The sequence below is a fragment of the Tribolium castaneum genome, chromosome 4, assembly GCF_031307605.1.
Source record: "Tribolium castaneum strain GA2 chromosome 4, icTriCast1.1, whole genome shotgun sequence".
Taxonomy (NCBI): domain Eukaryota; kingdom Metazoa; phylum Arthropoda; class Insecta; order Coleoptera; family Tenebrionidae; genus Tribolium; species Tribolium castaneum.
The window spans coordinates 1,877,032-1,898,334 of NC_087397.1; the positions used below are offsets into that span (position 1 = coordinate 1,877,032).

General features: G+C 34.2%; 1 protein-coding gene across 3 annotated transcripts; it reads right to left on the bottom strand.

Annotated features, from left to right (window-relative positions):
- Positions 1–277: 277 nt before the first annotated feature.
- On the bottom strand, positions 278–19,587 carry LOC660222 (ACP receptor). 3 transcript variants are annotated; one of them, XR_001575532.2, is made up of 9 exons: positions 19,154–19,587; positions 13,179–13,406; positions 7,491–7,695; positions 6,226–6,379; positions 3,844–4,028; positions 2,937–3,017; positions 2,140–2,252; positions 493–847; positions 278–442 (listed from the first exon to the last, which is right to left on the bottom strand). XR_001575532.2 is itself a non-coding variant. In XM_015984066.2 (8 exons), the coding sequence occupies exons 1-8, from the start codon at positions 19,454–19,456 to the stop codon at positions 662–664; spliced, it is 1,455 nt and encodes a 484-aa protein (XP_015839552.1). In that variant the 5' UTR covers positions 19,457–19,587; the 3' UTR covers positions 278–661.
- Between the last annotated feature and the right edge of the window lie 1,716 nt (positions 19,588–21,303).

Below are 21,303 nucleotides of genomic sequence, written 5' to 3' on the forward strand. Positions count from 1 at the left end.
TAGGTAACTATTTATAGTTAAACCAACTGTAAACGGGTGTTAAGTAATTCGAAATAAATTATTTGGAGCGGGTGTGCGCCGAGATAATGCGGAATAAAAGACCGTGGAAGCGAATTAAGATAAAAGGCGATTTTTATGTAGGGTTTATCTATTGTTGACTTTTCTTAACGCCAGGTGGGCGGCGGTCTATTTACTTTTAATTTTTGTGGCGGAATTATTTTAATTCTGCGGATTTTGCTTTTAAAACTTTGTCAGGGCGAGATAATAAACACCGACGTACCGTTGTTTGATTTATTCTTGAATAATTTATCTTACAAATAGCTTTACAGTAAAGAATCACAGATAATATTATTTTTTAAACATTTAGTAGATAGGTACACACAATCCAGTTGTCGGTCCTTGTTTGATATTTAGTTTAAACAGTGAGTAGTTAATTACCTGCCTAATGAAACATGAATTAACAAATAGAAAAATAAAAAATCGACTATGTACATGTCCAAACCCTGTTATGAAATCAGCACATGTATTCCCGTGTCCACTTCTCAGGCACTTGTCCCTCCTCCAACCACTAAATATTCCGCGACCTGGGTTCAAAACTATACAGCGCCACTGCACCATTAATGCCCATTTTGATGTCACACTTGGGTGACATCTCCTGTTCCTATAAAACAGCAGAACTGTAATAATCAGCGCTGTGGCATGAAGTGTCGAGACAAAGTTCATCCGGGCACATTCGAGTTCTTGAGCACGGCTCGCTATGAAAACTCGATCTGTAATTCCTGGCGGTGCGAGGCTCGCTCAGGAACGAAATATGACCAACACTCGGGGGTTTGTCAGGTAACCGGCTCTGGAAATAAAATGAAAATTTAATCTTCGACAGGACGCCGACGATGTTATTACTTGGTTTTCATGAAGGATGTTTATGAAAAAGCACGATGATCAATAAATAAACAGCAACCTAGATTACGAATCAGGACGGGGCTTCGGGATGATAACAGGGAAATATTTCACGACGAAGAATTCGGGTTTTATTAGCGAGACAAGATACGACGCTGAGGGTCAACACAAAGCATAAAAATGGTTTTTTCTAAAGTAGCACTTCATTTGCGAACGAAATTTATTGTTCTTTACGGCCAGAACCCTTTTTACAAACTCGTTTATTTGGGCAAAATTTTCAACCCACCGGCAGACGTCTTTTGCAAAAACTACGTTAAAAATTCAGCCATACGCTGATACAGTGGAGCTCGGTTATAACGAAAATCTACCAAAATCAGTTCGCTGAATCTAATGTGAAAAAAACATGAATCCTTTGGCAAATAATGTGTGAATTTTATAGTTGTGCAAATATTGTTAAGGGTGGTAGTAGGCATACCATTTTAACGGACGGGACATTTTTTTTTTTATTATATTTTCAGTTTTTACAAACAGTCTTAGTAGAAGTGGTTTTTTCTTTATAAGAACTTAGTACCAGTGAAATTGTTTGAAGCCTACAATTAGAGCCACATTTTTAAAATTTGAAATACGAGCAGGAAAAAGAAATACAATCTGATGACGGACGGGACACAATTTAATTCCAACTATTTTTAAAGTAAAAAGGTGGAACCTTTGAAGTCACAAAACCGAAGAATAAGGCAATGTGTTACGACTTCTGATTAATTGACTTTTTTTACACATGACGGACGGGACAAAAAAATGTGTTTAAAAATAAATTATTCAGACAGGTTTATTTATTAAAGATTATAACAATATTAAAATTAGATTCTTGGTTTCGTTTAACATGAGAAATAAGAACATTTTATGTTTGCGATAACGGACGGGACATCGTAATGTGGCTGGAAAACATGTTGCGTTCCGTGTTGGAGACCCTTGAATTTATTGCAAAAATGTTTGGTTTAAACAACTTGAGCAAGTCTACATTTTTCCGGAATCGCTCTCATAGTTGAAAGTTCATCTGCGTGGCGGTAGTTTGCGGAAAAGTGCACCCACTCATGCGCCACGATCAATATTTTGCATTTTACGAAATTGCTTTTATGTAATAAAGAGATTTTTCCTAAAGGCTCGGATAAGTATACGATTCTGCGGCATTTTAAAGATTGCTGATTACTTTGATAAAACAGAAAAAGAAGTGCACTTGCTTACCTTGCTTAGGAGCCCTGTTAGATTCAGGTTGGACTTGGGGGTCGGTGAGCGTGTGTACCCGTTGCCGCCCGCGCCATGGACCATGGCCGTGCTCCTGGTGGCCCCCGAGCCCACTGAAAAAATTTTGAATAAATTCGCCTTTGGCTTCAGCGTCATTTATAAAATTGACTGTTTTGTGAAATGACTTGAAGGAAAACCATTCATCATCCAGGTATAAAATTGTCATTAATCTTGTACTGGCCGTTACAACGACTCTAAAGTTTGCCAAAGTTCGATTTATTTGTTTAACTGAAGCGAGTTTTGTGCCAAGATCAAGGGAGAGTTGCAGCGTTTTGTGTGTGGGCGTAAACAAGCAAACAGAATTCAAGGTGTTGAATCGACCTACGCGGAAATACGAATTTGTTGTTCATGTACTTGGATAATCCAGGTTTCAGTTCATTTAAAATATTTTTTCAAATAAACAAAGAGTGACTCGAGTTTTAAAGTTGCGCCAGAAGTAATAAAACTTACATTTGTGAAGTCTAGCTTTTAATAAAAGTTGCAATATATTGGAAGTTATTGTGGGTAGGTGTGCCATGAACGAATGCTTCTGTGTCGAGCGCGTAGGAATGTATTTTTGCAAAAAATGGGAACCCTTGTATTGTGCGTTTTTCTATCGTTAAGCTAGGTAAAAATCCCACAGGCGTGCCAACAAACAAAAGTTTAATTATAGCGTTTTCCCACGCAAACGCATTAATCTTCCCTTCTTGTGTTTCCTTTGTAAGTCAGCTTAAGCCTAACAACTTTTAAATTCTTACCTTTCTGCAATCTGAGGACGCATTTTATAACTCCCCGCGCTAAACTCCTTCCCCGCCCTGCCGCCGCCTGCGCCTCTCCATCTGAAATTTACCACCAATTAATAAATTGCGAGGCAGAAGAACGACAATTTTTGCAAGCGGCAGCCGAGCAGGAAACACACACGGCTTTTGCGCACCTCTTATCTGCTTTACGCCCGATATGATCATGTCGTTTGGAGTTTTCACGGCGTGAAAGCCCGAGCTTTTATGTGATGCAGATTTCCACACGAAAAGTGAACTCGAATAGGTTGAAAGGAACAAAGTGCGATGATTTTTCCACAATTACACTTATTCCAAACTCGCCAATTCCCAACTTTCGCTTTAATAATCCACCAACATTTGCGCTAATGTATCACAAACTTGCTTCAATGTATTTCGACAATTTTAACAAAGCGTTACGAAAGAAAATTGCTGAAAGCTTCCGTTTTTAATAACACAAATTATTCAATTACTTTACCATTTTTCCCGAGAAATGTTTGTGTTTCTTTGCGGTTTATATATCGGAATATGGGCTGTTTATGTGCATCTAACTTTCTCAAACGCATGACTAAAAGCTTTCAAACCTTAACTCAAATTAAAGCTCTCAAAGGGTTTCTGAAAGGTTTCGATTTTTTGTGTACACGCGCCTGTTCGGCAGGGGTTTTTTCCCAATGCAAAAAATAATTACACAATGAATTTAGACCAACACTGAGTTAATTTAACTTTATTGGAGCCTATCTTTGTGTTTGACCTTACATTATAAATTCTCTCCCAAGTCTATTTGCATAAAGGAATAAGGAAAGTTTTCGAGTTGTTGCTTATTCCTCATTACTCATTATTTGCCATAAAACTCGATTATTTGGCAAAATATGTACAAGCTTCAACTTACCGTTGAGATGACTTTCGCTCGCTGTCTTCCTGAAGCAAAAGCAGTTGCAGTTAACTCGCTGAAAATTGATCACGTAGCTCCCGTAAACTATGGGGTTCATGCAACTGTTGGAAACTACCATCATGAAAAATGTGTCCTGGAGCCACTCCGGTAGGCTCGTGGCGCTTGCTCTATCAAACATGTACCTGGAAATAGTTGAGATACTTGCAAATATCCGCCGGAAAAAATTACCCGCGGGGGCCTGAATTATTCATTCGAATTAAAAATTTAAATTGATGCTCGAAAAGTGCTAATTTTTCCAAAATAAGTTAAGTAAATACTGAATATAATAAAACGCCAACGTTTTACATTTTTAAAGCGAAAGTAGAAGATATTACGAAGCTTGAGGCCTATGTACATGACTAAAATAAAAGCTCGCGAAACAAGGAACCCTAACAAGCTTTAAAATGAGCGCTGCGATGAGTTTTAAAGTTCTTGTACATTCTGTACCCTTGTTAGGATTAAAATAATACGCTGCAGTTCCACTATAATTCATTTGGTTTGCTGTTTTTTTAACCACTTGTAACAACAATTTTTATTAAGTGCTCTCTACTCTATGCTACAATATTCTTCGACTTTCAGCTATTTGTTTAAAAAAGTGAAAGTGGCATCATTTTTTGCGTTTTTCTCGGGAACTGTAAGATTTAGAGCAACAAACACAAAGAGCATCTGATAGCGCTTAATTTTGTCTATTTTTCTGTCCAAACCCGGAGCCGCTCCGGCCAACGGTTCCGGCTACAGAGGCGATCAAATTTTTTTTCATTTTTTTTCATTTTTTCATTAAAAAATTTATTAAAAATAAACTAAAAGTCGTAGAGCATTGCGGTTTGTTCCATTGAATTCTACGGCTCATTTTACATATTATATCAATTTTTCACAAGAATTAAAAATTTAAAATTTTTTGCCTAAATTTAGGGTAGCCATTTGTCATAGTGAAAAATTGTATTCATTAAAAAAATTCATAACTCAAAAACTAAAAGTCGTAGAGCAATGCGGTTTGTTCCATTTAATTCAGCGGTTCATTTTCTGTATTATACCAACTTTTCACGAGATTTAAAATTTTCAATTTTTTTGCTCAAATTTCCTGAGTAATAAAAACACTTACCCTCAAAGAGGTGAAAAAAAAATTTTTTTAAACTAACTCCAGCAAATTTTTATGGACTTCTACAAGTTTTAACAACCCACTAAAGTTGTTAAAAGTCCACAAAAAGTCCAAATGTTCGATTTTTTGATGTTTGATTTTTTCAATTTTCGTCGCAGTTTTTGTCGATTTTGGGTACCCGGAACATTTATCGAGCAATAGCTTCGTAACTAGTAGCGATAACTCCATGAAGTGTATTATCGTTGGAAAGCTCTTTAAATTATCTATTTTTTTAAAATAGATTATTGGTTCTCCGACTAATAATTTTCGAGCAAATTGCTGCTAAATGCAAAAATTGGTAAAATTTTAAAAAATTCATAACTAAAAAACTATTGTGAATTTGGCAATTTTCTCGATGCCAATCGATTCCCCGGATCATTTTGCATAGGTGTGGATCAAAACAGTTCCACTTTTTAGAATAGTTTAGCCGTAAATGAGAAAATAAAAAAAATTAAAAAAAAGTTAACACCCCCCCCCTTAAAATCGGTCAATTTTTAAAATGTCTCAAAATGAAATGAAACCGATTCTATCTTATAGATTTTGATGTGCTCTTTCCGATCTAAAAAAGCGTTTTCTTCTAGCTCTTTTAGTTTGGCCGTAATCGGCGTTTAAAAATTGAAAATTTTTTTTGCGAGATATCGCTTTGAATCTTATGCTATTTTGTAGAGTTTTTTATTCCGGTTATCCTCCATTATTCCGTTTCTCGATATCTTTAATAGTTTCGCCGTAATTGGCGATTGAAAATTGAAAAAAAGTGCAAATGGAAACCTTTTTTTGCGTTTTTCTCGAAAACTGTAAGACTTAGAGCAACAAACAAAAAACCATCTGATAGCGCTTAATTTTATCTATTTTTTCGTCTAAACCCGGAGCCGCTCCGGCCACCGGTTCCGGCTACAGAGGCGATCAAAGTTTTTCACTAAAAAAATTCATAAAAAAAAACTAAAAGTCGTAGAGCATTGCGGTTTGTCCGATTGAATTCTACAGTTCATTTTACATATTATATCAATTTTTCACAAGAATTAAATATTTAAAATTTTTTGCCTAAATTTAGGGTGCCATTTGTCATAGTGAAAAATTTTATTCATTAAAAAAATTCATAACTTAAAAACTAAAAGTCGTAGAGCAATGCGGTTTGTTCCATTGAATTCAGCGGTTTATTTTCTGTATTATACTAACTTTTCACGAGATTTACCACAACTTACCACATGGTGATAATAACATACGGTGTGCAGCACCAGACATAGACTGCAACAATAGTGATGGTCATCCTTAAGGTTCTGCTCCTAGCCCTTTCTATATTGCTAATATCGGAGCGCCTTAGTCTCATCCTGCCATTTGAAGTACGATATGACTCTCCTGTAAATAACAAAGTTTCATAACTTTGATCGTGTGGAAAAATATTAACAGCCCGAAGGCTAGTGCGTTTTATAATTTCTTTGATGAGAATCGGAGTTACTTGTTGCTCTTTAAACTTACAAGCCATATTGAACTTAATTATACTCGGAAATTGGAAATTTCAGTTTTTTATTCTTGTTTACCGAAGAAAATAAGTTCAGTATTTAAATACCAGATTTTTGAACGAAACTGTCACGAAAGCCGACCACAAACACAAATCCATCAAGGAATTGCCGCTGATCATAGAGAGCAAAATAATTGTTAAATTATTCAACAGTGCAAAGTTGGGGGAGAATAATTTAGTTTTTGCATAACGTAGTGGTAAGTTCAATTTTGTCTGCCGAAATTAAATTAAACTAAGTCTGGCAAGTTTGAGAATACCTCACCCACACGTAAAACATGTCACCGGCCACAAACTACATATTCTATAATTATTGCCAGTTAGCGAATTGTGTCCAACTTTGGGCGGAACGAATCAAGTATTACTCTTGTGTGTGTGATGGATTTATTTCGCTGAGTAGGTACAAACAGCTTTTATTTAATAAAAGAAGCCCATCTATTAAAGCAGTGAAAATGTACCAATTTATTTTATTTATAGAGCAGAAACGGCTTGATGCTTCGCTACATCACCGTCAACTCAAAAAAATTCAGCAAAATAAATCTCTAGACGCTCTCTTCACTCCAGTCGCATTTACAAGTGGCGCCTATTTCACAAAAAATTAATTCGTTCAAAATTTATTTTTACGCTCACTGCCGTCAAAACACAATTCTTGTGCGAAATTAAACAATTTATCAGAATTTGGCCGAAAATCGATAAGTATTGTGCTCCTTGCCAGTCAATGAAAAGTTCAATATTCTTTCATTTCCAATATCAAACGGAGTTCAGCGCCGCTTTGCCGTGGATTTTATTCCGATTTGCCATAAATTGCAATCGAAATGAGCAACTAGCGTTTTTGTTGCTAACATTGCAGATTTGTTCTAACTCAACTTAATTAATCCTTGGGCAGATGTTTACTTTGCAAACTTAATTAATACGAATTATGCAAATAGGACTTGCATGCTCATAACTCACCCTTGGTTTCTTTGGAGTTTTTGGAGATTTCGCACATGATGGCGGTGTAAGCGACGATGATGACGAACAGAGGAATGAAATACATGCACATAACGCACATCAGATTGTAGGCGATTTCTTGGGCGGTGTTCTCGAAGAAACCAAACGAGACGCATTGCTCGTAGTTCGGGTACTTGGGGTGTGCCCGCACCCGAAACACAAAGCTCTGCAAGATAAATATTTGCGCAATTAATGGCAGAAATGAGACAATGCCGATTTATTGGCAGTTTTTAATTTGGGCGCATTTCGAAAAAATTTCATTAAGCGGGAGGCTCGAGATCAAAGTACTTCTTCGACGTATGATAAATAAGAGCTGTTGACTGGGGGATTTTTTATTAAGGCACGCCCTCACATAAATGCTTTGTGCCGATACGGACAACTTAATGAAACTCCATGTACAGGGTGTATCACTTTTTTTGTAATTTACTTAATTCTACTCGCGAGAGGAGACACGTTTATATTTTCTCCTTAAAAGTTTTATTCGATACTCTAAGGAAGTGAAAGAGCTGCCAGATATCGCATTACCATTAAAATGAGTAATCGTTGTATGAAATGAAGCCATTTCCTTGATTTTATAAATAAAATTTATATTGAATTGAGACATCGCCTTGAATCCTATACCATTTTGTAGAGTTTTTATTCGGTTCTAATAGTTTCGCTGTAAAAATTCATAACTCAAAAGCTAAAAGTCGTAGAGCAATGCGGTTTGTTCCATTGAATTCAACTGCTCATTTTCTGTATAAAACCAATTTTTAACGAGATCTAAACTTTTAAAATTTTTTGCTAAAAATTAAGATATGCAATATCTATAGTGGGAAATTTTATTCAACAAAAAAAATTATAATTAAAAAACTATTGAGAATTTTGAGATTTTCTCAATGCCAATCGATTCCCCAGATCATTTTACATATGTTAGAGTCAAAATAGTTCCACTTTTTCAAATAGTATTGCCGTAATTTATTTTATTTTAATTTGAAAAATGGTGGATGCGCCGAGTTATTTTTTAAAAAATTCATAACCCAAAAACTAAAAGTCGTAGAGCTATGCGGTTTGTTCCATTGAATTCAGCGGCTCTTTTTTTGTATAAAACCAATTTTTAACGAGATCTAAACTTTTAAAATTTTTTGCTAAAAATTAAGATAGGCAATATCTATAGTGGAAAATTTTATGCAACAAAAAAATTTATAATTAAAAAACTATTGAGAATTTTGAGATTTTCTCAATGCCAATCGATTCCTCAGATCATTTTACATATGTTAGAGTCAAAATAGTTCTACTTTTTCAAATAGTATTGCCGTAATTTATTTTATTTTAATTTGAAAAATGGTGGATGCGCCGAGTTATTTTTTAAAAAATTCATAACCCAAAAACTAAAAGTCGTAGAGCAATGCGGTTTGTTCCATTGAATTCAGCGGCTCTTTTTCTGTATAAAACCAATTTTTAACAAGATCTAAACTTTTAAAATTTTTTGCTAAAAATTAAGATAGGCAATATCTATAGTGGAAAATTTTAGGCAACAAAAAAATTTATAATTAAAAAACTATTGAGAATTTTGAGATTTTCTCAATGCCAATCGATTCCTCAGATCATTTTACATATGTTAGAGTCAAAATAGTTCCACTTTTTCAAATAGTATTGCCGTAATTTATTTTATTTTAATATAAAAAATGGTGGATGCGCCGAGTTATTTTTTAAAAAATTCATAACCCAAAAACTAAAAGTCGTAGAGCAATGCGGTTTGTTCCATTGAATTCAGCGGCTTTTTTTTGTATAAAACCAATTTTTAACAAGATCTAAACTTTTAAAGTTTTTTGCTAAAAATTAAGATAGGCAATATCTATAATGGTAAATTTTATTCAACAAAAAAATTTATTATTAAAAAACTATTGAGATTTTTGAGATTTTCTCAATGCCAATTGATTCCTCAGATTATTTTACATATGTTAGAGTCAAAATAGTTCCACTTTTTCAAATAATATTGCCGTAATTTATTTTATTTTAATATAAAAAATGGTGCATGCGCCGAGTTATTTTTTAAAAAGTTTATAACCCAAAAACTAAAAGTCGTTGAGCAATGCGGTTTGTTCCATTGAATTCAGCGGCTTATTTTTTGTATAAAACCGATTTTTAACGAGATCTAAACTTTTAAAGTTTTTTGCTAAAAATTAAGATAGGCAATATCTGTAGTGGAAAATTTTATTCAACAAAAAAATTTATAATTAAAAAACTATTGAGAATTTTGAGATTTTCTTAATGCCAATCGATTCCCCAGATGATTTTACATATGTTAGAGTCGAAATAGTTCTACTTTTTGAAATAGTATTGCCGTAATTTATTTTATTTTAATTTAAAAAATGGTGGATGCGCCGGGTTATTTTTTTAAAAAAATCATGACTTAAAAACTAACAGTCGTAGAGCAATGCGGTTTGTTTCATTGAATTTAGCGGCTCATTTTCTGTATATACTAACTTTTCACGAGATTTAAAAATTTGATTTTTTTGCTAAAATTTCCTGAGTAAAACACTTACCTTCAGAAAGGTAAATATTTTTAAAACTTGTTCTATCATAGTTTTTTGGACTTATATACGCCTTTACAACCCTCTAGAGTTGTTAAAAGTCCAAAAAAAGTCCAAACGTTCGATTTTTTAACGTTTGATTTTTCAATTTTTGTCACGATTTTGGTCGATTCCGTGTATCCGGAATATTTATCGAGCAATAACTCTGTAACTATTAAAGATAACCCTATGAAGTGTATTATCGTTGAAAAGCTCTTTTAATTATCTATCTTTTTCAAAAAAGACCTTTGTTCTCTGATAAATAGTTTTTAAGAAAATTTCAAATAAAAGCAAAAATAGGTAAAGTTAAAAAAAAATTATAACTAAAAAACTATTGGGAATTTGGCAATTTTCTCGATGCCAATCGATTCCCCGGATCATTTTACATGAGTAAGGGTCAAAATAGTTTCACTTCTTCTAATAGTATTGCTGTAATTTATTTTATTTTAATTTGAAAAATGGTGGATGCGCCGAGTTATTTTTCAAAAAATTAATAACTCAAAAACTAAAAGTCGTAAAGCAATGCGGTTTGTTCCATTGAATTCAGCGGCTCATTTCCTGTGTTATACCAACTTTTCACGAGATTTAAAATTTTGATTTCAAAAAGGTGAAAAAAATTATTTTTTTTTAACTCGTTCTACCATAGTTTTTTGGATTTTTATGTGCGCTACATCTTTCTAGAGTTGTTAAAAATCGATAAAAAGTTTATATGTTCGATTTTTTGATATATGATTTTTTAAATTTTCAAATTGAAACACGTATCCCCACTTGTTTCGGAAATTTACGCCAAACTGTACTTTTCCGAATGGTTAAAGTGATCCATTAAAATTTGTTTTTATTCACATGAATACGAATTACATCGATTAAACGAGCAGAAATTAAGCACACATTGTGTGAAGCATTGTTAAAATGTTTTAAGGGCATTAATAACCCTTAAATTGTTTACGCTTTACCCTCTTGTTTTTATGCGTTAAGTGACGCAGAAAAGGATTAATATTGTCCTCGAAAAATTTCATCAAGTCTAATTAGGTCATGAAACATTTAAAGATAAGGAATGTGTCAGAAATCGATTGCATTTGTTCACTAGAGTCAGTCGGTGTTTGTTACGGTATTTAGTAATCTCCCTTCAGTTTTTTCTCTGTAATTGGAAACTGACTCGAGTTTCTTGAAACTTTTTCAGTTATTAGTTTCAGTCAGAGTTTTTCACGTAGAATTTTACGAGCCGCCAGGAACTGAAAAATCAGTAAACAGCGACACCGTCATTAGTTCAAGTTGGGGCTTAAAGTAGCTGCGGTTTTGCGCCAGAATTACTGTAATGTATTATCGATCAAATTGAGCTAGAGAGGTTTCGCAATAATTTTCCGATAAATTGCTATTTCCAATTCATAGAGCGTAGGTTCTGGGTGGTGCACTAGCCACACCTCGTAATGTTCCTGCAATGCTTTAAAGCAATTAAAATAATTCCTTAACCAAGCGCAAATATTTGGGGTCGGTTGGCCAAAGAAAAGTTAAAAAATTTCCGGGAGTATTTTAATCGGAAATTGGGTTTTGTATTCATTTATTTCTTGTCGGCTGTTTGCCTAATTAAAAAGTTTTAATTGTTTTATGTTTACTAAATAATAAAATTGTGAGTGGCAGGTACGTAATCGATAAGGAGGAAAAGCTAGAATAATTAAGCTTGTAATACGAAGTTGAACATTGTTGCGGATCAGCAATTAAGTGGCATAGTTTGGCCATATTTTGCCCGTTCCGTGTTAAACTAACTAATAACAGGGGAAATATTATGGGTATCAATATTATTACTGCCCTCGTACACAATTCTGCCTCATTGTTTATTTATTAAAAAAAATGCTTTTGGCTGAGATGGATCGAACGCCGAATGTTGAATAAATTTTCTTGATTTGTGAGTGTATTTATTTGGGACAACAAAATTTTTAACAATTTGTCGCTGCCGCAAGCTTTTCCAATCTCTGTATGAATTTTTGGGTTCGCTTCTCGTCCTGAATTTAATTAATACTAATGGCCTCCTTGTTTTTGCACGCAACTCTGTTATTTCAAAACCTGTTGAATCGCGCACAACAAAGAAATTTGCTTTGTAAATTAGATTCATGAATTGGCTTTGCCTTCAACCATCAAGATTCGCAGCCAATGCGCGCAGAAAAATCACACTTAGGTGTTTCTTCAGGGCTGCAGCGTGTCACTGTGACTTGATTAAATGGAAAGGCCCTTGTTATAAATAGACTTGTTCGGGGGTTCAGCTGCGGAGGAATTTTCGCTTGACGTTTTTTGGTTTGCACAAGTCCATTTTGTTGTAATCAGTTTTACGTTTAAAATTTCATAACGGAAATTGTGACTAAAGAGGAAGGAATGCGTCTCGGAAGGTATCTACAACAAAGGTCCAAATCATAAATTATTCTTATAGAAAATGACGATGCTCCTTTGAACAATGCCTTCAAAGGTAAACCGCTGATTAAATATTGACAGGAGCCCGAGCAAATGAAAACTACGCAAATGTTTCAAATTTCGACTGAAACAAATTAAAAATTCCTACTTTATTAACGGAGACATCGACCTGCTCTGTATTGTCTCGTTTCTTGTTGATCAAAAATTTTCATTAACTTTTTATAACTTTAATTGAAATTACGCTGACGTTTTGATAGATCCAATAAGCCAATTATTCCCATCTAATAGAAAACTAAAGTAAACAAATCGACTCATTAGCCTGTCTACCTCGTGCTACTATTTCGCTCACTCGCGCAAATTACAGCTGAATAGAGAAATTTGAGACCTAAAACATTTCAACCATCTAGCGTTGGGTGTAGAATTCGAAATATTTTTCGATGTGAAATTTTTGGTAATTTTGGTGGATGCGCCGGGCGAGCGCTCGCTCTTGCTGTTCAAATTTTTCTCTTCAGAGGTAAAAAAATAGTGAGTTAGCGGTTGAATTTTCGCCGGCGTGACACTGCCGCCAACACAAACATGATTTTTCCGGCGTGCCTCCACGTCGCATTGTTTTCGGTTTAGATTCCCCCATTTTGGAGTAAATCAGGTTTACTTAGAACTAGTAGAAGGGAATTAATTATAATGTATTTACCTGTGGTATACAGTAAACGAACGACGTTCCCCATGCGAAGGCGAGCATTATCTTGCCTCTCCTTCTGGCGTCGTTGACTCTGAGCGGGTGCAGGACAGCAAAGTACCGGTCCAAGGACACGCACACAAGCACGTTGCTGCTAAGGTAGGGCCCGAAAGCCCGAAGAAATAAGAATACTTTGCATGCCACATTGCCAGCGATCCATTTGCCAGTCAATCTCCAGCCAACCTGGAATTCACAAAGACGACTTAAGGAGGTGTCAACAAAGTTGGGATAACTTTAAGGCAACGTAATGCATTTTACTTCCTACTCCTGTTAAGAGCTTTACCTAATTTAAGTTATCAAACTGCCGTTAGATCGGCAAACTTTTACACACACTGCGCCACCGTAAGCAAAAATTAGGACCCACTGTATTAATTTATTACGGAAAGTGGGGCGTCAATTGAAATTAGTTAAACGTTTACTTCTGCTAAAATCGATCAGGGGAGTTAATTAAATTTCCAATGGTTTTTTCACGACGTCTACAATTTTTGGGCGTTTTTCATTTTATTCAAGTAACTGATTTTTGGCAACTGGTTTGCGTCGGTATTTCCCCAATCAGCATTCAATTAAATTTTGCAGCAGGGAATTGCAATTCACAGTTAATAAAATAATTACTTCCCACATTAATTTATTGTTCACTGGAGCTGATTTTTTAATATTTTGTTAAAAATAATAAAACGTTTGAACTCGTAGCATTAATTTAGTTTTAATTTCGAGTTTTGCAAATATGTACAGCACAGCCTTTTGCACCTACTAGTATTGTGTCGCTGCTTAATTAATTTATGAATTCGTAAAATTCACACTAAGTTGACTAATTACATATTAATTAAATTTCAACTAATAATGCACCATGTGGTCCTGATGGCAACTACAATATAATTTAAGAAAATATTTAATTAAGTTGCAATGGAAATGGAATTTAATTAAACGAAGTTATTGTTGGTCGTGTCTTGTTGTAATAAAAAGTCAAACTATCTAATAAAAAATAACGTGTTGTAATAGGCTCATAATTAACCAAACGTTGAACACAACTCAAGATCAAGTTTATTTACTCGTCAGTTTGTAAAGGAGATTAAATGGAAAATGCTTAATAAAATTTGAGATTGTATAAAATGGGTCGGCAATCACCTCTCAACCGTTGGAAAGGTTCATTTCCTTTTCAATGTTGGAAGAAAAAGAGATCAGCATTGAAGAATAAAGAACACATTTTCAATTAAATCTGCTGCCAGTTGACCTCCAATTGATTATTTTCCAGCGTATTTATGTTTGATAACATGGTTTATTAAATACAGGACAATGTAATTTTTGCTTTAGTGCCGCAATAAACGTTTTATGTACAGTTACACGTTTAGGTATAAAGAGGAAAAAACACTTTGGCTGTAAAAGTTATGTTGCCGCATTTCATATTTGGCTCTAATTGACTAAGTCAAAATATTTTATCTAATAATATTGTCTGGACATTTGGCCTTGTTAATTTGTGAATTTTAACTAAACCAATATATAACCCGAATATGCTCAAATATTTTTGTGGCGTTAACAAATGCAAATACGGTGAATAATCAATGTCAATAAAATTTAACCAGGGCGGTAAAAAAGTTATGTATGTATTTCTAAAATAAAATTTAAGACTTGCATTTTTGCTCCTGCGACTTCCGAAAAATTTTAATAAACCTCGCGTTTTGTAAAGATTTTGTGTCTGCATGGATTAAGGCGATTTGCACGTCCAGACAGTTGAAGAATATTGACGGCAACACTTTAAAAGATTTGCGAAAAAATTGTAATATCTTCGAGAGTCTCGCAGCTGTATTTTATAGTCGTGCGAAATTGTTTTGCTTAAATTTTCGTGACGCAAGCGTTCAGTTCATTACCTTTTCTGTCGTATTAGATTTACGTTGAAATAAGCCGAGTTTACCTTGTGTTGATTTTTAATATTTATAAATACATTTTCCGCTCGAAAAATTCGCAGCAAACAGATTCATGACCAGAAAATTTATTATCCGTCAGAATTAACACCCCCGCTGAATTAGTGTCACGTTACATGAAAAATTGAACGCAAACTCTTCCCGATCTCGGCACCACAAAGCGAATAAGATTTTTTAAATGTGGTTAAAGCACAAAAGTCGGGGTCAAACATTGTAAACTGTAAACCAGACGGCCTAATTAAGAATGATGGCGTTTGAAAAAGTCGAAATGGGCTTTTCTGAAAACGGCTATTTTTTGTAATTTTATTACGGGAGGTTTTTCCTAATTTAAAAAGTTTTCAGTGACGGGTGGCACATTTTATTTATTTTTTAATTCGCTCGTTTGACGATCGATCCGTGGGAGTTGTTGTGGCAAGAAGTTGAGCTACGCAAACATCAATCTTGCAGTTGCAGTGATCAAAGCTGTGCTAATATTTTTACCCACAACAATATAAACATCTCTTCATGAATATTCATTCGTGTTCGCTACACGGATTAATAGCGCCGGATAAACAAGTTTAACCGAATTGAAAATGTATCCACATAATCAAGTTATAAACTCTTAACATAAATTTCTAAATATTTTCGAAGAAATGAACCGGTGGCAAAGTTCACGAGGGATGACTTGTAAGGCTCTTACAGCAGCTTGTTCTAGCCTCCGAATACTGACAAATTTCAACTGAAAACTTTTAATAAAGTCTTTCAGGAGAATTCCTATCGGTTGCGGATCGAATGAATCATATTTAAAATGGAAATAAAAGAGTAGCGGATTTTGAGCAAGAATCAATTAAATTAACGCTAGATTTAACTGGGTCAACAAATGTGGGGTTATTATGTGCCATCAATTTTTCATTAAGCACTAAAAAGTTTGCGATTTCCCCTTGATCAGGTTTTTCCACACAGGAACACATCATTAACTTTTTATCTCCACTCTCGATCGATTCTATTAGTTTGAAAAAACTTTCTGCCCGATGTTATGTAAAATTAGCTTTTGTGAACTTGATATGATCTGCATGTTTCTGCTCATCCTCTAATTAACGTTGCTATAAATTGTACGTTATTGCGCTCATCCACGTAATATTTATTGACTAAATCACTTGAATTATGTGTTTATAATTAGCCACGGATCATGAATTTTCCTAGTTTAAGTAAGGAATAATTAAGAGTGTAATTTAGAAAATGACGTTCGTACGGTGTTGGTTTTCTAAGTTTTGAGCTATCGCCACTTCGCCTAAAATACGTTAACAACTTTCAGCAAGCACGAGAAAATTTGTTACCAAGTGCTGAAACCTTAAACTACAATAAGAAATTTTATCAAATATTTTAACATTCGGAAAATTGAAAAATTTTGCATTTTCGTATCGCCTGGAAACACCCACACACTTATTGGTATTCCAGTCAAGGATTTTCATGCAAAAAGAGATTTTTCAGGCACCTATATCCAGAGTCGTACATTTTTTATTGTTTCTTCAAATTAAAACAAAATAAAACTGAACTGGATTTAATTTGTTAATCTAAGCTTAAAACATTTTCGATTAAAGTCGCTTTCCGATCATTTTATGCACAATGCACTTAAATTAAATTCTTTATTGTTAGTTTGGGCTACAAAGACGTGTATTTCAGTCTTAGGAACGGAAATTCTGAACGTGGAATTAAATTACTCGCAAGAGCTGAAATAAGGAAAAAATAATTGCCTACTCGGCATTATACTTTTAAAGGATTCCGATTTTTTCAGATGCTAATTATGTTTCTCTTCTTAGCACAAAACCGGTGTTTTTAACATGTCGTGACCTCTTGTAGGTAATTATGATAACATCTACGCGCTCATTTATTATCACGTCGAGGTCATTATGAGTTGATATATTGTCTAAAGTCTGGGTCGCCGAAAATATCTCCATATTTGGAGTCAGTGGAACAGACAAGATTGATTACGTGTAATGTATGGGAGATTATTCGTTCTATAATCCCACACTAGATCAAACTTTGGGATTTAGCAAAACATAACTTTGTAATTCCACAGTTTGCGTATTTTTGCCTTGAATACAACGCCTGTCTATAGTGGAAATAATGCGAGAACAATGAGAAATCTCTTAGAATAATTTAACAGAGGGTGAGGGTTGTAGGCGGTGATCATCATCAAACTGTGGGGGAATGAGGGAAAATGGACCGATCTTGCTTATGAAACCCTAGATCGTATTTTAAGGAGACTTATACGATGTAATTATTCAAACAATTCCGCAACGCCTTGTGAATGTATGATGCAAATTTGTTACCCGATGAGTTTCACATCTCGTGTAAAAAACGCACTTTCAATAATTATCACTACATCAGGAGATATAAATCCCTGAAACTGCTTTGTTTCAAACATGTTCCAAATTTCCGTCTCACAAAAGACTAGAAAACACATTCAGCAAAGTTTGCAACACTCGTCTATTTCTGTATTTTAATCTATTGTAGCTTGTTGGAGGGGTTTAGTTATAATCCCTAAGACGCACACAACGCGTGTAAAAACTTGGTTTTTGTCCAATCCAGTCAATAAATTGGACGCCCACACACTGCACTAATTAAAATGTTTGATTGAACTTTTCGCGAAAACACATATTCCCCTGTTAATCATCCTGCGAACGCATTTCTTACATTCTTTTTCGTTTCGGTGTTTTATGAGGTTTTTAGCTGAAACATTGTACATTCGCGAGAATAAATTACAACGGGATTTTGTTGTTTGAGCAAAACAGCCGGTTTTCCAAATTATGGATCAAACTCTACGGCTTCCACTATTGCATGGGTTCCTTTATAATTAGATGTGCTTTTCCATTAGCTTGTTCCATTAAATGTGAATAAATAACGTTTGATTTTCGATCGAATGTCTTGTCATTTGGATATGAAAAGTATCTTATTTTGTCGATAAGTTTGTTGTGTAAATAAAACGTCAAAGAAGACATCTTATTAAAACGAATCTTCTCTCTTGAAGTATTTTTTAAGAAAACGCCAATTTCTCAGTCGGGACAGTTATGCAACTTTCGCCAACCTAATAGAGATTTTTCGCATTTTTTATATTATTTACTCGAGTGCTTGCCCGAGGGCCGTTTTAAATGCAGACCAGGATTGCATGTTGGACAAAGCGAAATCTATTTTGAAATCATTTTGCAACACTACAAGCTACTCGGTTTGGTTTCATTTAAACGAAAAAGGCAACTCTTCACAAAAACATGAATGCGCAGTGAACACTCTTTCATTTTTAACACCTCCAGCTAAACTTTCGTAAAAAGGAGTTTTAACATTCACTATTAATCATTTTAAGCTTTGGGTGAGTTTAAAGAATTAAAAGTAGGGTTTCAAAAAAATGAGTTAGTTTTAAATTGGTAATTAATTTTATGAGACTTGCTTCTGGCGTTTAGAATAGACAGCAATAAAAAACTGAGTTTTAATAATTACGAAATTTTTAATAACTTGTCTTCTGACATTTTCAGTTTTTCTAGCAATAAAAAATTAATCCAAAAAACACACAAACTCCTAGATGGTTTGGTTTAATTGACATCAATTACTTGTGTGTTTACGGCTGATTTCAGGAAAACACTTTTCAATCCAAGAATAAATTACTGTGAAGTGCTTCACTCGTATTTTTCCAATTTTCGGAAACGATTATTTCTTCCAGCAAATAATTTCCGATAAGATCTTTGATGTGAAAACTGAAATTAGAGACCAGCCATGACCATTACATTTGCGTCTGTGACATTGTATTTCATGCGAAATGATGATAATTTGAAAACACAATGCTTGTCTCACCCAGCAGAGGGTTAACTATTTGAAATTAAATTCGCAAACGTTTTTGCCTTGCCTGAAGAGTTATTTATTTAGGAGTGAAGCGTTGAAATGTCGACATTGTAGGTGACAGGTAAGTGGCTATGGAAGCAATTTTCGATATTTCGCCGTTAAATAAACACGTTCATTTCTAAGCTGATTTTTTCTTACCTCGATTGGAATCATAATAAAAGTTACAATCAAATCAGCGATGGCAAGATGGCGAATCATTAAACTAATTCTTGATTTGCGGTGTCTCGACCTGAACAGGGAAATAAAAACAGTCAAGTTCCCGACAGCGGCGACGACGAAAAGCGCACTATAAACGAGAATGACTGTCAAGTTCTGTTGGAAAAGTACGTCAGGAGAGACCGTCTCGTTAGCAAACCCGTCCAAAGTTTCGTTCAACACACTAAAATTACTTTTAGAGTCCTCATCATAATGTTCCTCGCCCATTTTACCAACCGCTTGCATGAAACGCGATTACGAGCATTTTTGTCACATTGCGTTAAAAACTTGATGGGGTTTTAAATAAGCGCGCGGTTGCGAGTTTTCAGATACGAGAGGAGTTTTCAGCTGGAAACAGCGCACCCCTACTGAATGAATGAATCTCTTTGGATTCAACTGAAACCAGAGACATGCGCACCGCTGTTCTGATTGGTTTAAGAACAAACACGAATAGTTAAATAGAAGGATTTCATGTGAAAAATTAAAAGTGCTCAAGGGCTGGTCGCCTTCTATTTGTCCATTCATAAAAATCGAAAGCCAAATTCCACCAGCGCGCACTGTTGCTGTGAATAATGAACGAAACCGCAAATGCAGTTGCTAATTAAATAATTATTACTAATTTCACGGTGACATAAATTCATTTTGTGGACTAATTGTGAAAAGTTTTTATTAAACTGTGCCATTGCGATAAAGCAAATCTGAAAAGCGCTTGACAAATTTCTTTTTTTCACATTTACGGCGCTATGTTGCCGCCTTGGGACATAAATGAAATCATAACTCATGCAATTCCAGACAGCTTGATGCAGAAGGACTGGAAATTGTCGCAGTTTTGAGAAATCGTTCAATTATTTACGTATCAGATTCGGAACTTTCTTGCGAAATAATTGATTTGTAAATCAACGTCTTTTGCATCATTAAAATCAAAAATCGTCCCACAAGTGCCATAATATGATATTCTCGTTTAAAAAATAACAAAATGGCATAATTGTATTTGGTGATAAAAATGGTGGATGCGCCGGGTTAACAGCTTTGATAAATCATTTAATTATGTACATATCAGATTCGGAACTTTCTTGGGACATAATTCATTTTTAAATCAACGTTATTTGCAACATTACAATAAAAAAATTGTCACTTAAGTGCCATAATATGATATTCTCGTTTAAGAAAATAACTAAATGTATTATTTGAATCTGGTGGTAAAAATGGTGGATGCGCCGGGCAAACAGTTTTGAGAAATCGTTCAATTATTTACGTATCAGTTTCGCAACTTTTTTGGGAAATAATTGATTTCTAAGTCAATGTGTTTTGCATTATTAAAACAAAAAAAATCGTCTCACAAGTGCCATAATATAATGTTCGTCTTTAAAAAAATAACAAAATGCATTACTTGAATCTGGTGGTAAAAATGGTGGATGCGCTGGGATAACAGTTTTAAGAAATCGTTAAATTATTTATGTATCAAATTTGTTACATTTTTGGGAAATAATTAATTTTAAAATCAATGTGTTTTGCATTATTAAAACAAAAATAATCGTCTCACAAGTGCTATAATATGATATTCTCGTTTAAAAAAACAACAAAATGCAATACTTGAATCTGGTAAAAATTGGTGGATGCGCCGGGATACAAGTTTTAATAAATCGTTCAATTATTTACGTATCATATTTGTAACTTTCTTGGAAACTAATTGATTTCTAAATCAACGTTATTTGCAACATTATAATAAAAAAATTGTCCCTTAAGTGCCACAATATGATATTCTCGTTTAAAAATATAACCAAATGTATTATTTGAATCTGGTGGTAAAAATGGTGGATGCGCCGGGCAAACAGTTTTGAGAAATCGTTCAATTATTTACGTATCAGTTTTGCAACTTTTTGGGAAATAATTGATTTCTAAATCAATGTGTTTTGCATTATTAAAACAAAAAAAATCGTCTCACAAGTGCCATAATATAATGTTCTCCTTTAAAAAAATAACAAAATGCATTACTTGAATCTGGTGGTAAAAATGGTGGATGCGCTGGGATAACAGTTTTGAGAAATCGTTAAATTTTTTATGTATCAAATTTGTTACATTTTGGGAAATAA